The sequence below is a fragment of the Somniosus microcephalus genome, chromosome 1 (assembly GCF_052327205.1).
Source record: "Somniosus microcephalus isolate GS21.2 chromosome 1, FLI_Smic_1.0, whole genome shotgun sequence".
In the NCBI taxonomy this organism is placed as follows: domain Eukaryota; kingdom Metazoa; phylum Chordata; class Chondrichthyes; order Squaliformes; family Somniosidae; genus Somniosus; species Somniosus microcephalus.
The window spans coordinates 421,674,456-421,688,568 of record NC_140987.1 but is presented as its reverse complement, the minus strand read 5'-3'; the positions used below and the strand labels follow the sequence as shown (position 1 = coordinate 421,688,568).

Genomic DNA, 14,113 nt, shown 5'->3' with positions numbered 1-14,113 from the left:
CTATCCACGTAACTGAAGTCCCTCATCCCTGGAATCATTCTTGTAAATCTTTCTGCACCGTCTCTAAGGCCTTCACCTCCTTCCTAAAGTGAGGTGCCCAGAATTGGACACAATACTCCAGTTGAGGCCAAACCAGTGTTTTATACAAATATTCGATCCAGCCATCTGATCACCTTACCAACTGACAACTTGGCACTGCACACACTAATTGAAAGGATCAAAGGCATCTAAATTGGACGGACTGTCAATACCAGTTCTGGCAAGTGCAAACTGATTTTGCAGCTCAGAAAAAGGATTGATACCGAAGCCCAAGTAAATAATTACATGATTATCCTCTCCGTTGACAAGCTTTGTAAATAATTTCTCCCTTTTATAAAAGGGGGACAAAGGCATGAATTTGACTATTTTCTCTCCAGGCTACACATGTTCTTCAGTCAATTTGCTTCCATGATTACATCAATATTGCTCTTCAACCAGCTATTCAGAGCAATAGGACAGCATCCCATTGGTAACTCGGAATTAATTTTCCCTCCCCTCTTTCCCCGGGATGCCCAGAATATGAAACAAAAACAGTAAAATGCTGGAAACGCACAGTCGATCAGTCAGCATGTCTGGAAAGATCAGACAAGTTAATGTTTTGGGTGTGGACCCTTCAAAATTCCTTTCCAAAACAGTACAGCCAATGTCAGGAGAGATGAATTAAATTTATCCATCCATTCTATTAACCGAATCTTCTCAACTGTAGTTAAATGTGCATCAACTGCGTACTGCCCCCTCCCCCATGTCATTTAAAAAAAAAGTACTTGCAAAGCACAATTATACAAAGATCAGTTTTTCCCCCAAAAATTATATGGACTGAATAGACCCATCGGCAAATGCTTGCAGGTTATTTGATTGTGGGGGCATTACAGTTGAATCCAATCCCGTCACACGACAGATAAAGATGAGAAAGGCCATTTGGCCCATCTTAGCTTATCCATCCAGTAAGACCCTACACTCTTCTGCATCATGGCAATCAACCCTCTCTTACAAGCTGGGTTTTACTTCCACTACCTTATCTGGAGGTCCATTTCACATATTAATCATTGTGTGACGAACCTCCTGATTTCAGTCCTAAATTTGTCTTTTACTACTTCAACCTATCCCCATCCTACTATCCTGGTTTAGTTTGAAGTAGTGTGCCAGATCTACTTTTCCCATATTGTCTGCCATCATACAGGAAACTTTGGTTTATCTGGAGGTTAACTGTCCACCGGCAAAAATCAGGAGCCGTTTCGTTTGGTTTTTTTTTGTTGCTTTTTTTTTTCTTTTTGTTGCTTTTTTTTCGTTGCTTTTTTTTCCCACCAGTCAGGCTCTGCAAGGTCTCGCTGAAGCTGTTGCTAAGCTACAGAGACGCTTGCAAGGTACGGCCGACTGTTTAGAAGCACAGGGTTTGTTGCCAGATATGTTTCAACATTAGCGCTGGTTTGTCCGGCAGTTTTGATGGGACGGCAACAGCTCGGTCCCGTCGATGCCGGATAGCACAAAGGTTTCCTGTATATATTTCTGTAAGGCCACCTCTCAATTGTCTTAACCCAATTCTGGCATCTTGCGCATCCCCGATGTCAATCACTCCACTATTGGTGACCGTGCCTTCAGCTGCCTAGGCCCTAAGCTCAGGAACTCCCTCCCTAAACCTCTCTATTCTCCTTTAAGATGCTCTTGAAAACCTAACTCTTTGACCTGCCCTAATATCACCTTATGTGGCTCGGTGTCAAATTTTGTTTGGTAACGCACCTGTGAAGCAAGCGCCTTGAGGCTTTTTGCTATGTTAAAGGCACTATATAAATGCAAATTATTGTTATTGTCTCCTTTCAAAGCTGAAAAGCCCAAGTTTCTCCAGTCTTTCCTTATAGCTGAGTCCTCTGGTGCTAGGCATCAGTCTCGTGGCTCCTCTCTGAACTATCCTCAGAGCTTGATGTCTCCCTGTTTGTCAGTGACCAGAACTGAATACAGTACTCAAACTGTAGTCTCACCAGAGCAACATACAGTTTGAACATGACTTCCTTTAACTTGTCCTCTACTGTTTTGACCATATAGTTCAGCAGTCTGTTTGCTCTGTTGATTGCTGCTCTGTAGTGATTGAATGTTAAACATAGAATTACTAAAACATTTTTTCCAACTTCATTTTTAACTATTTTGACACCACTCAATGTACTTATGCCAATATTTTTTCTTCCTACTAAACTTCATCTGACATTGTTCTGCCCACTTAATATATTTTGTCTTATTCTGTAGTTGTTGAGCTACCTTAACAACTGTCACGCCTAGTTTGCATTGAGTTTCTGAATCCAAATCATTAATGAAAATTAGAAACAGTAAAAGGTCCCAACACTGATGCCTGGGGCTCCCAGCTCAGCTCTTCCCCCACCCGAACATAACTCTCTAACCCACTCCTTACTACCTTTCAGCCAATTTCTTATCCATTCCCAAGTTTCACCCTGAATCCCCATCACTTTAACTAGTAGCCTTTCATATAAAACTGATTTTTGGAAGTCAAGGTACACCATGAGTTAGGATTTTCCACAAGCCACTTAGGATAGCATTATGTCAAGGAGGTTGATCAGGCAGGTTCTTCCCTGTCTAAATCTATATCGGCTGCTGATTATACAGGAATTCCTCAAGTTTCCATTACTTTACCTGCTATCGAAGGAAGACTAAACAGTATTCAGCTAACCAACTTTGTTTTCCCATCCTTTTTGAAAATGTGCCACATTACGCTGTTTCCAATGTATTGGTACCTCCCCATTGTTCACCGGTTTCCTCATAAGGAACAACGATGCCGCACAAATCTCATCTCCCTTATTACTCTGGAATCAATACCATCCAGCTATGGGAATTTGTAGTTGGAGCCATTTTAACCTGTCCGCTGATTCAAACACATTAATTAATTCTACTTGGATTATCACTACGTGAGGATGGCACTTTACTTATGTCTTCCCTAGTGAATGCTTGGAGGAATTAATAATTTATATGGTATACATTAAATATCTTATGATCAACCTTGATCTCAGCCTTGCTGGCATCTTTTGCAGTTTTCACCTCTTCTCCGCTTACCATTTTACTATTCCACTTTTTTTTTTGAACCAAGTGCCTTTTCCCCTCCGATCAACATTTTAATATATTTCTGCATGTTCTTATACTCATCTACGGGGCTGCTTCATTATCCTCCTTGTAGGATTTGTAGAGGTTGTTTTTTCTCCTTATTTTGCTAATCCATTTAAGGACATGCTTGTAGAACTATCAAAGTTTACAGCACTAAAAGGAGGCCACTCAGCCAATCGTATCTGTGCCTGCTCTATGCTAGAGCAATCTAAAACTAATCCCATTGCCCTACTCGCTCCTTACAGCCCTGTATCATCCTCTGTCTGGTTCAACTGTTTATCCACCTTTCCCTTGTTGTCTGCCTCAACGACTGCCTGTAATAAAGCATTCGCTGCTCCAACAACTATTCACAAAAAAAAATTCTAACCTCTTCCCTCACTCTCAGTAATGATTTGAAATTGATGGCCCATTGTCATTGACTACCCAACCAGGGGGAATCATCTTTCTCTATTCACTATTAAAACCCTTCACACTTTTGAAAACTTTTATTAAATCTCCAAAACCTTCTCTGCTCTAGTGGAAATAGTCCCAGTATCTTAAAATCATTCCTCATAAATACTGTCTCTCATCTCTGATAGAACTAATTGCTCACGTGGAAAGGAAATACCATTCAGATTAGTCAGGCTGAGTAGCCTATTTCAGCATTGTAACTTCTACGTATGTATTTTTGTTATGTTTACTCTATGCTTGCTAATCTTAGATGTAGATTTATTCTACATACTCAGTATTGTATCTTTAAAAGGTGATTTACTTTTCTTCTAAAGAAGTCTGTTCATAGAATTACAGAATCATACAGACGTGATAGACCGAATGGCCTCCTTTCTTGCTGTAAGAGAGCTATCCAATTAGTTCCACTCCCCTGCTCTTTCCCCATAGCCCTACAAATTTCTCCTTTTCAAGTATAGATCCAATTCCCTTTCGAACATTCCTACTGAATCTGCTTCCATCACTCTTTCAGGCAATGCATTCTAGATCATCATAACTCACTGTGTAAAAAAAAAAAAATCTCATGGCTGCCATGACTTCTATGTCCCACATGTGTCATTTACCATTATCAAGTCACAACATGCACTGGCTGTGTTAGCTTCCCCAACACATTGCATTATGCTCAATAACTTGAACTCCGAACCACTTGGATATTCCCTATTTTTATTTGATTAACTAATTGAAGTTGTGATTAAAATACCCATCCTGTTTTCATACACAATTTTTATTTATTTATAGAAATAACCATCTTAGTCTGACGGCGCAGATGATAGCATACCCTGTGGGCTGGATTTTCATTGAGGCGGGACTACAACTTTCAGGGTTGTAGCCCCGCCTCCATCGAGTTGTAGCCAAGCCACGCGATATTGACTTGATTGACCTTGTTGAGCCCGCCCAGCGGGCTCAGCAGGCCAATTAAGGGCCACCCGGCAACAGGCGACGTCACAGATTGACATTTCATCTGTCAAGACCTTTTGACAGATGAAATATCAGCATTCGACAGCTGTTTGAAGCGGTCAAATACTGACAATCTGTACTCTAAGTTAATTCCTTCCTCTCAGGATGATTTAGAGATCTCTCCGGAACAGAAAGCTGAATACTGCAATTTTTGACAGAATGCAGCCATTCTGCTTTCTGTGCCGGTGAGATGAGGGACTCCAGAGACCTGAAAGAAGGATGTAAAGGTAAGTAAAACTTCTTTAAACACTCCAAACACACTTACCTCTGCACTCATGCACCCATCACTCACCTGAACACCAGACATCTCAACCCCTCCAAGTCCTTCAGCCCGACGGCCCGCCTCGCTAACTTAGCGTGGTTTGGAGCTGTCGGGAATCCCACACTTCGCCAATGAAAATAGGGATTAGGCTAAAAACTGCCTGTTAACTACCTGTTAACAGGCAGTTAATTGGCACTAATCCCCTTCCTGCCTCGGGGAGGCGGGTCCCAGCGCAGATCGGATATCCGCCTCCTTTGAAACTGGCATGGAGGCAGGTTGGGGGCGGGATGGGTTCGTACCCCCCCGATTTCAAGATTTTAACCCCCCACATGCCTCCACGGCTCAATGAAAATCCTGCCCTTAGTGTCAGCTTTGTCTTCACATTTTAAAGATGCCCAACTATTGTACAGTGTGAAACTTTTCACCTTCCGTAGGATCAACATCTTTACTTTATCCGTGACATATAGGGCTACACAACCACCTTTCATATTTACTCCACTTTTCCTGAAAATCTGTCTCACTGTATTTTGTAATTGATCTCAACAGATGTTCATCGGGGTCATCGTGAAGCAGCAATTAAGAGTGAAACCCCTGGCTGCGTTTTCCCCTTCCCTAATACAGGGGTGCCGAGGCTAACTGTAGCATCTCCAACTACACCCAGGCTATCAGCTGATGGAACAGACGAGGAATTGAACTTGGGAAATTGTTGATCTGTGTGGCTCAATTCCACATCGGTGTGAGCTGTGGCTCAGTGGGTAGCACACTCTCGCCTGAGTCAAGTCCCACTCCAGACACTTGAGCACAAAAATCCAGGCTGACACTTCAGTGCAGTACTGCACTGTCAGAGGTGCCGTCTTTCAGGTGAGACGTTAAACCAAGGGCCCCGTCTGCTCTCTTAGGTAGACGTAAAAGATCCCATGGCACTATTTCGAAGAAGAGCAGGGGCGTTCTCCCCGGTGTCCTGGCCAATATTTATCCCTCAATCAACATCACTAAAACAGATTATTTTGTCATTATCACATTGCTGTTTGCGGGAACTTGCTGTACGCAAATTGGCTACTGCGTTTCCTACATTACAACAGTGGCTACACTTCAAAAAGTACTATATTGGCTGTAAAGCACTTTGGGATGTCCGGTGGTCGTGAAAGGTGCTATATAAATGCAAATCTTTCTACCTATCAGGTGGTGTATTCAGTGGCGCAATACTGCACCATGTGTTACATTTACACACATTAACTATGACACATGGATATTTTCAGACATAGTTTGAGACAGCTGCCTGGACAATCATGCTTAGGCAAAGCTTGCATATTTTGCACTTTGAAGAATATATCTGTGAAATTTCAAAACAGTAGGAAAAAGTCCTTCTAGCAGAAAATATATTATTTTTTAAAGTGCATGAAAATGTATGCCACATTCCCTCAAATCCTCCATGAGTGCCACATTCCCCAATACAGTTGAATATAGTAATCAACAAAATACAGATCATGACATTACTATAATGCATGGAGCAAAGTTTAACACCAATACTAATAAACAAATCCGGTCAATTATATTACACCACAACACTGTATTCAGTTTCCACTCCTAAAGGCATTTTATGGGGACATTTTGTGTTTTGGTAAGTGCACAATGAGAAATTGCACATCCCAGCCTGTGATTTTCCATTCATTAATTTTAATGCTTGGGAAATCATGGGTTAAGGCTGTGCAACTTCCCAATATGTGCTCTTGGTGTGCACCACAGGCATCAAAACAGTAGATTTCCTCTATAATGCATTTGTATACCTCACTTTCAAAAAACAAAATAGGCAAGTACTGAAACAGCAAAATTTCGAGTTAATACACTATTGTATTAAAATTATCTGCAACCCTTGTCTTTTTAGAAACTGTTTGCAATATTATTGCTTTTCTACATTAAGTCACAGCATCTTTAAAATTACACTCAAATTACAACAATTCAGTTTGATGAATCATACTGACACCAAACAAGAGAGAGATATATCTAAAGGCTATAAAGTGGTTACAATGTTTTCTTCAGGATTTCCTCCCAACCAGGGCTGTGGTTAATGCACGAAAGTTAATGCAGGCATTACCTATACATTTTTACTTCGAATGGGAGGAGTAATAATAATTCAAAGCTGATGTTGCAACCAAGCTAGGGTTGCAACACAGAGCTAACACTGCATAGCCAGACAATCAATAGGAATACACAAGTGAATTTATTGCATCACAAGTTTCAGGGTTTTAGCACCATCTCAGGCCCAGCAAATCACATTAATTTTGGTTTAAAATAATGTGACCCATTTAAATGTTATCACACGCTTAAAAGTAAAACAATGCCATTTGTTTGAATGGGTTCGCAATCGAATCACTCGGATTATATAAATCTCACGAACCACCGTTTCCTACATGTGACAGAATGCAGAGCTCTCAACAACTGCTAATAAAAAAAGATGGGCATTGCAATGATTTTTTTTAATGGAACTGTAAATATGGGGTAAACTACAAAGTGGGGATTGATGCTGGAAATTTTACACATAAATCAGCTTGTCATAATTTGGAAAAATAGCCAGACTAAATACAGACTGTATCAAGCGGATCTACAAATGACAACACCGCACCAATACTGATCGTGTGCACCAACAGCTGCCTGCCAGTGCGCTCTCACCGGGAATGTTTACGCGTCCCTTGCCTGGTTACAGCCGGCTCACGCTCAGCTGTTGTCAGCAAAGGCCGGGACCCGGCCCCGGGGCCGACTTGCTCAAACCTCCCCGGGAGAATGGATGGGGGAAGAAACTCTTCACCACCACCCTTCTCTCTCCCTCCTGTAATGTCCGAACTTACACTGTGATGTGCCCGGCCCCTCGCACCACCACGGGGTCGGGCGTGTATCGGAGCAAGTGTTCGTCCATCACCACACGCTCGTCCTCCTCGTCCAGCTCGTAGATAGTGTCGAAGTCCGCCATGTTGGACTGAGGGGCACGAGCTATCCCCGCGGCTGCGCGCGCGCCCGCCGACCCTGCGCGCCCACCGCCCCCTCCCCCCCGTGACGTCACAAGCCGCAGCTTGACAACCACGTGCGGGTTCAGCAACAACAACAGGGCAATGCATGCTTTAAAATCAGGAGCAAGACTGGGAAATGCATGCTTTAAAATCAGGAGCAAGACTGGGAACTGCATGCTTTAAAATCAGGAGCAAGACTGGGCAATGCATGCTTTAAAATCAGGAGCAAGACTGGGAACTGCATGCTTTAAAATCAGGAGCAAGACTGGGAAATGCATGCTTTAAAATCAGGAGCAAGACTGGGAAATGCATGCTTTAAAATCAGGAGCAAGACTGGGAAATGCATGCTTTAAAATCAGGAGCAAGACTGGGAAATGCATGCTCTAAAATCAGGAGCAAGACTGGGAAATGCATGCTTTAAAATCAGGAGCAAGACTGGGAAATGCATGCTTTAAAATCAGGAGCAAGACTGGGAACTGCATGCTTTAAAATCAGGAGCAAGACTGGGAAATGCATGCTTTAAAATCAGGAGCAAGACTGGGAAATGCATGCTTTAAAATCAGGAGCAAGACTGGGCAATGCATGCTTTAAAATCAGGAGCAAGACTGGGAAATGCATGCTTTAAAATCAGGAGCAAGACTGGGAAATGCATGCTTTAAAATCAGGAGCATGACTGGGAAATGCATGCTTTAAAATCAGGAGCAAGACTGGGAAATGCATGCTTTAAAATCAGGAGCAAGACTGGGAAATGCATGCTTTAGAATCAGGAGCAAGACTGGCACAGACATGCTTTAAAATCAGGAGCATGACTGGGAAATGCATGCTCTAAAATCGGGAGCATGACTGGGAAATGCATGATTTAAAATCGGGAGCAAGACTGGGAAATGCATGCTTTAAAATCAGGAGCAAGACTGGCAAAAGCATGCTCTAAAATCAGGAGAATGACTGGGAAATGCATGCTCTAAAATTGGGAGCATGACTGGGAAATGCATGCTTTAAAATCAGGAGCAAGACTGGCAAAAGCATGCTCTAAAATCAGGAGAATGACTGGGAAATGCATGCTCTAAAATTGGGAGCATGACTGGGAAATGCATGATTTAAAATCAGGAGCAAGACTGGGAAATGCTTTAAAATCAGGAGCAAGACTGGGAAATGCATGCTTTAAAATCAGGAGCTAGACTGGCAAAAGCATGCTCTAAAATCAGGAGAATGACTGGCAAAAGCATGCTCTAAAATCAGGAGAATGACTGGGAAATGCATGCTCTAAAATTGGGAGCATGACTGGGAAATGCATGCTTTACAATCAGGAGCAAGACTGGCAAAAGCATGCTCTAAAATCAGGAGAATGACTGGCAAAAGCATGCTCTAAAATCAGGAGAATGACTGGGAAATGCATGCTCTAAAATTGGGAGCATGACTGGGAAATGCATGCTTTACAATCAGGAGCAAGACTGGGAAATGCATGCTCTAAAATCAGGGGCAGGATTGGCACAGGCATGGTTTAAAATCAGGAGCAAAACTGGCATAGGCATGCTCTAAAATCAGGAGAATGACTGGGAAATGCATGCTCTAAAATTGGGAGAATGACTGGGAAATGCATGCTTTAAAATCAGGAGCAAGACTGGGAAATACATGATTTAAAATCAGGAGCAAGACTGACACAGGCATGCTCCAATATCAGGAGCAAGACTGACACAGGCATGCTCTAAAACCAGGAGCAAGACTGGCAAAAGCATGCTCTAATATCAGGAGCAAGACTGGCACAGGCATGCTCTAAAATTAGGAGCAAGACTGGGAAATGCATGCTTTATAATCAGGAGCAAGACTGGGAACTGCATGCTCTAAAATCAGGAGCAAAACTGGCAAAAGCATGCTCTAAAATTAGGAGCAATACTGGGAAATGCATGCTTTAAAATCAGGAGCAAGACTGGCAAATGCTTTAAAATCAGGAGCAAGACTGGGAAATGCTTGTTTTAAAATCAGGAGCAAGACTGGCAAAAGCATGCTCTAATATCAGGAGCAAGACTGGCAAAAGCATGCTGTCATGTATTGGATGCGAGTTTGATACCAGTCAATACGGTAATGTAATGTGCGAGTTTAACACCAGTTAATACAGTAATGTAATGTGCATTGCATTATGGGAATTACCTGGGAAAGCTGCAGTCAGCCATTTTACCAATAAAGTAAAGATCATAGTTAGAAGCCTGTCTGCCTGGTTCTATGCTTGAATGCGTTCATACAACATTGGCGATGAGGATAACGAACAGGAATCATTTTAGATAAGTAGTTGCCCAAATTTTAGTTAGCTAGGATGGAGAAGACCGGCATTCAAAATTTTGCTTGCTTCGCCGAGCCAGCCACGTTGGGTCCAAGATGACCGAGGTGGTTAACGTCTTTTGAGCTTTATGCCGACGGCAAAGGACTCATTATCGACGGTACTTCTACAGCTGCCACAAAGCAGAGGAGAAGAGCTCTACTTCTACACCTAGCAGGACCAGATGCCCAGGATATCTTTTCGACTCTACCGGACACAGGAGAGCCAGCAGACTACACGGCGGCGGTTAGTGCTTTGAATCACTACTTCATGCCCCAGGTCAACGCAGCATTTGCTAGACAGACTTTTCATAAGTTGTCCCAGAAGACAGGTGAGACTGTGCAACAATATGCTACTCGCTTGCGGCAGGCTGCTAAAGACTATGTTTTTGGGGGGATGCGGATAATCAAATAAGAGACGCTATCCTGAGTAGGTGCACGTCAGCCTATGTGCGGAGGAAATTGCTAGAGGAAGAGCATGGTCTAACGCTCGCCTGCACGTTACAATTGGCCTCACAATGTGAAAACGTCGAGGAGCAGATGTCAGCCATGTCATGTACAGAGAAGGCGGAGACAGATACTGTTTGTCGTGTTACACAAAAAAGAGGGTATTATGCAAAAAGCTCGACAGAGAAACCAAAAGGAAATGGCGATAGGAACGAAAGGAAATGTTACAGATGTGGACACACAGACCACATGGGCAGAGATCCGAAATTCCCAGCACGCTGACAAACGTGTCATAAGTGCAAGGGAAAGGATCATTTCTCCAAAGTATGCCGCACAAAGGGTACAAAGAAACACAGTGTGAACAATGTAGAGGAACAAAATGACTTTGCATTTGCTGTTACTAGAAATAACGTGACAGAGAGACTTACCTTTTGTGTGGGGGGAGTAAACCTGAGAATGTTAACTGATTCGGGTGCAACTAATAATGTGATAGATGAGAATACATGGGAAGGATTAAAGTCAGAACACATTAAGTGTCAGTCACATGTCCCTAAGACAGAGAGAAAGTTATTCTCTTATGCTTCTAGCCGACCACTGTCAGTTAAAGGTGTATTCACATGTGGGATTACAATAGGTAAGAGAACTGAGCAGGCGGAGTTCATTGTGGTTAAAGGCCATGGAGAGCCGTTGCTAGGAAGGGAGACAGCCATGAAACTGGGAGTTTTAAAAATAGGCGCAGATGTCTCAGCTGTGGTAGATGTAAGACAGCTACTAGAACAGCGGTATCCAAAGGTGTTCCAGGGAGTAGGAAGGCTGAACACAAAACAGATCAGTTTGTATATCGACCCACAAGTGAAGCCTGTGGCCCAGCCACTCAGGCGTATACCATTCAACTTAAGGGGGGCAGTAGAGGCCAAAATAAAACAATTGAGGGACATGGACATTATCGAACCTGTAACTGGTCCCACCCCATGGGTAAATCCTGTGGTTATTGTACCAAAAGCGGATAAGGATGTAAGGTTATGCCTAGACATGAGACGAGCAAACCAGGCAATAGTGAGGGAACGATATCCAATCCCCACCATTGATGCGATACTCCAAGGTACGAACGGCTCGATGGTGTTTAGTAAGCTAGACCTGAAATAACCTGAAATGGGGTTATCACCAGCTAGAACTGACCCCTGAGTCATGAGAAATCACAACGTTTGCAGTACATAACGGAGTATACAGGTACAAGAGGCTGATATTCGGTGTATCTTCAGCTAGTGAGCAATATCAGCACGAGATAGCTAATGCCTTAGCTGGAATAGAGGGTGTTGAAAACATCTCAGACGACATTATCGTGCACGCACACGACCAGGAAACGCACGACAGACGCCTGCACGCTGTCATGACCAGACTAATGGAAAGTGGACTGACACTAAACTCAGAGAAGTGCCAATTCAACATGGACCGATTGATTTTCATGGGAATCCTGTTGTCTGAAAAGGGCATCGGACCAACAGCAGAGAGTGCGAGCGGTGGCAAAAGCTCGGGAACCAGAGAATGCTACAGAGGTGAGGGGTTTCTTGGGACTCGTTGGGTACAGTAGCAGATTCATCCCGCAGTTTGCAACGCTATCAGAGCCACTGCAACGCCTGACAAGAAAAGACACACCATTTAAATTTGGATCACAACAGAGACAGTCATTCAGTGAACTCAAGGAAGAGTTGGCCAGAGCCGGCACTTTAGCATATTTTGATAAGGACGCACCAACCAAGGTGATAGCAGACGCCAGTCCTGTAGGTTTAGGCGCAGTACTAGTCCAGGACCAACAGGGACAAGAGGTGCCAATATGCTATGTAAGTCGTAGTTTAACAGACTGTGAGAGGAAATACTCTCAAACAGAGAGAGAGGCCTTAGCTCTTGTATGGGCTTGTGAGAGGCTGCATCCATATGTGTATGGCCGAAAATTTAACTTGGTAACTGACCATTAGCCATTGCAAGTGATATACGGCCCACACTCTAAACCCTGTGCCCGTATAGAGAGATGGGTACTTAGATTACAGCCGTACGATTTTAAGGTGATACACATTCCAGGCAAGCAAAACATTGCAGACCCACTGTCATGATTGCTGGGGGAGACAGCAAAACAGGAGAGACATTCTCATGGCTCAGATGAATACGTGAGATTTGTAGCTGTGAGTGCGACACCAAAAGCACTCACTACTAGGGAGGTGGAGGAAGCCTCTGCTACTGACCCAGAGCTGATTGAGGTATGGAAGGCAATCACAAACGGACATTTTGAGAACTGTAAAGCTTATGCAGCAATTGCAAACGAGCTGTGCGTAGTGGGGTACCTAGTTCTTCGGGGAACACGCATCGTGTTACCCACAGTGTTACACGCACGAGCCCTGGTGTTAGCACATGAAGGACACTTGGGAGTAGTTGGAACAAAGCAACATCTCAGAACTAAGGTTTGGTGGCCTGGCATGGACAAGGCAGCTGAAAAACACTGTAAAGCGTGCCACGGCTGTCAGATAGTAGCCAGACCCGACCCACCTGAACCGTTGAGACCAACACCATTACCGGAGGGCCCGTGGCAGGATGTAGCTATAGACTTACTGGGACCCTTGCCATCCAACCATTCCATTCTTGTGGTAGTTGATTATTATAGTCACTACTATGAATACGACATCATGACCTCCACAACAACAGAGCGGCGGCGAACCTGAGTGGAGCGGGCGGTGGCGGCGGAGCGACTACAAAAGCGACCCCGAGGACCAGGTAGGCCCCAGAGTGGCGTCAGACCTGAGTGGAGCGGGCGGCGGTGGCGGAGCGACTACAAAAGCGACCCCGAGGACCAGGTAGGCCCCAGAGCGGCAGCGGACCTGAGTGGAGCGGGCGGCGGAGTGACTACAAAAGCGACCCCGAGGACCTGGTAGGCTCCAGAGCGGCGGCGGACCTGAGTGGAGCGGGCGGCGGCGGAGCGACTACAAAAGCGACCCCGAGGACCAGGTAGGCCCCAGAGCGGCGGCGGACCTGAGTGGAGCAGGCGGCGGTGGCGGAGCGACTACAAAAGCGACCCCGAGAACCAGGTAGGTTTACCAATCTCAGACCTCCGAGTGCGGGAGAGAGAAGTAAAAAGTAATTCAAGTGTGACGTCACCAGAAAGCAGGTAAGTGATTAGTTGGTGAGTATTTCTCTCTTTCTCCTTTTTTACAAGCTTAAATTCTGCGGTTTATATTTTCTAGGGTCTCTGTGGTGTAGCGGGGACAGTTGGTAAATAAGCGCCCTGGAGTATATCTTTAATTGGTGGTATTGAATTAATTTAAATTAATTAAAGGGGTAAGTCATGTCAGGACACCCCAGCACCGTGTTATGCTCCACCTGCGCTATGTGGGAATTCAGGGACGCTGCCAGTGTCCCTGACGACCATGTGTGCCGGAACTAACGGAGCGCATTGAGGCGCTGGAGCTGCAGATGGATGAGTTTTGGAGTATTCGCGATGCTGAGAGGG

General features: G+C 44.2%; 1 protein-coding gene across 1 annotated transcript in view; it reads right to left on the bottom strand.

Moving 5' to 3' along the window:
- The window catches only part of chic1 (cysteine-rich hydrophobic domain 1), a 53,940-nt gene extending 46,071 nt beyond the window's left edge, over nucleotides 1-7,869 (bottom strand). The window contains exon 1 of the mRNA XM_085999545.1: nucleotides 7,696-7,869. Within this exon, the coding sequence (XP_085855671.1) occupies nucleotides 7,696-7,817 (122 nt within the window). The 5' untranslated portion in view covers nucleotides 7,818-7,869. The remainder of the gene's footprint in view (nucleotides 1-7,695) is intronic.
- Between the last annotated feature and the right edge of the window lie 6,244 nt (nucleotides 7,870-14,113).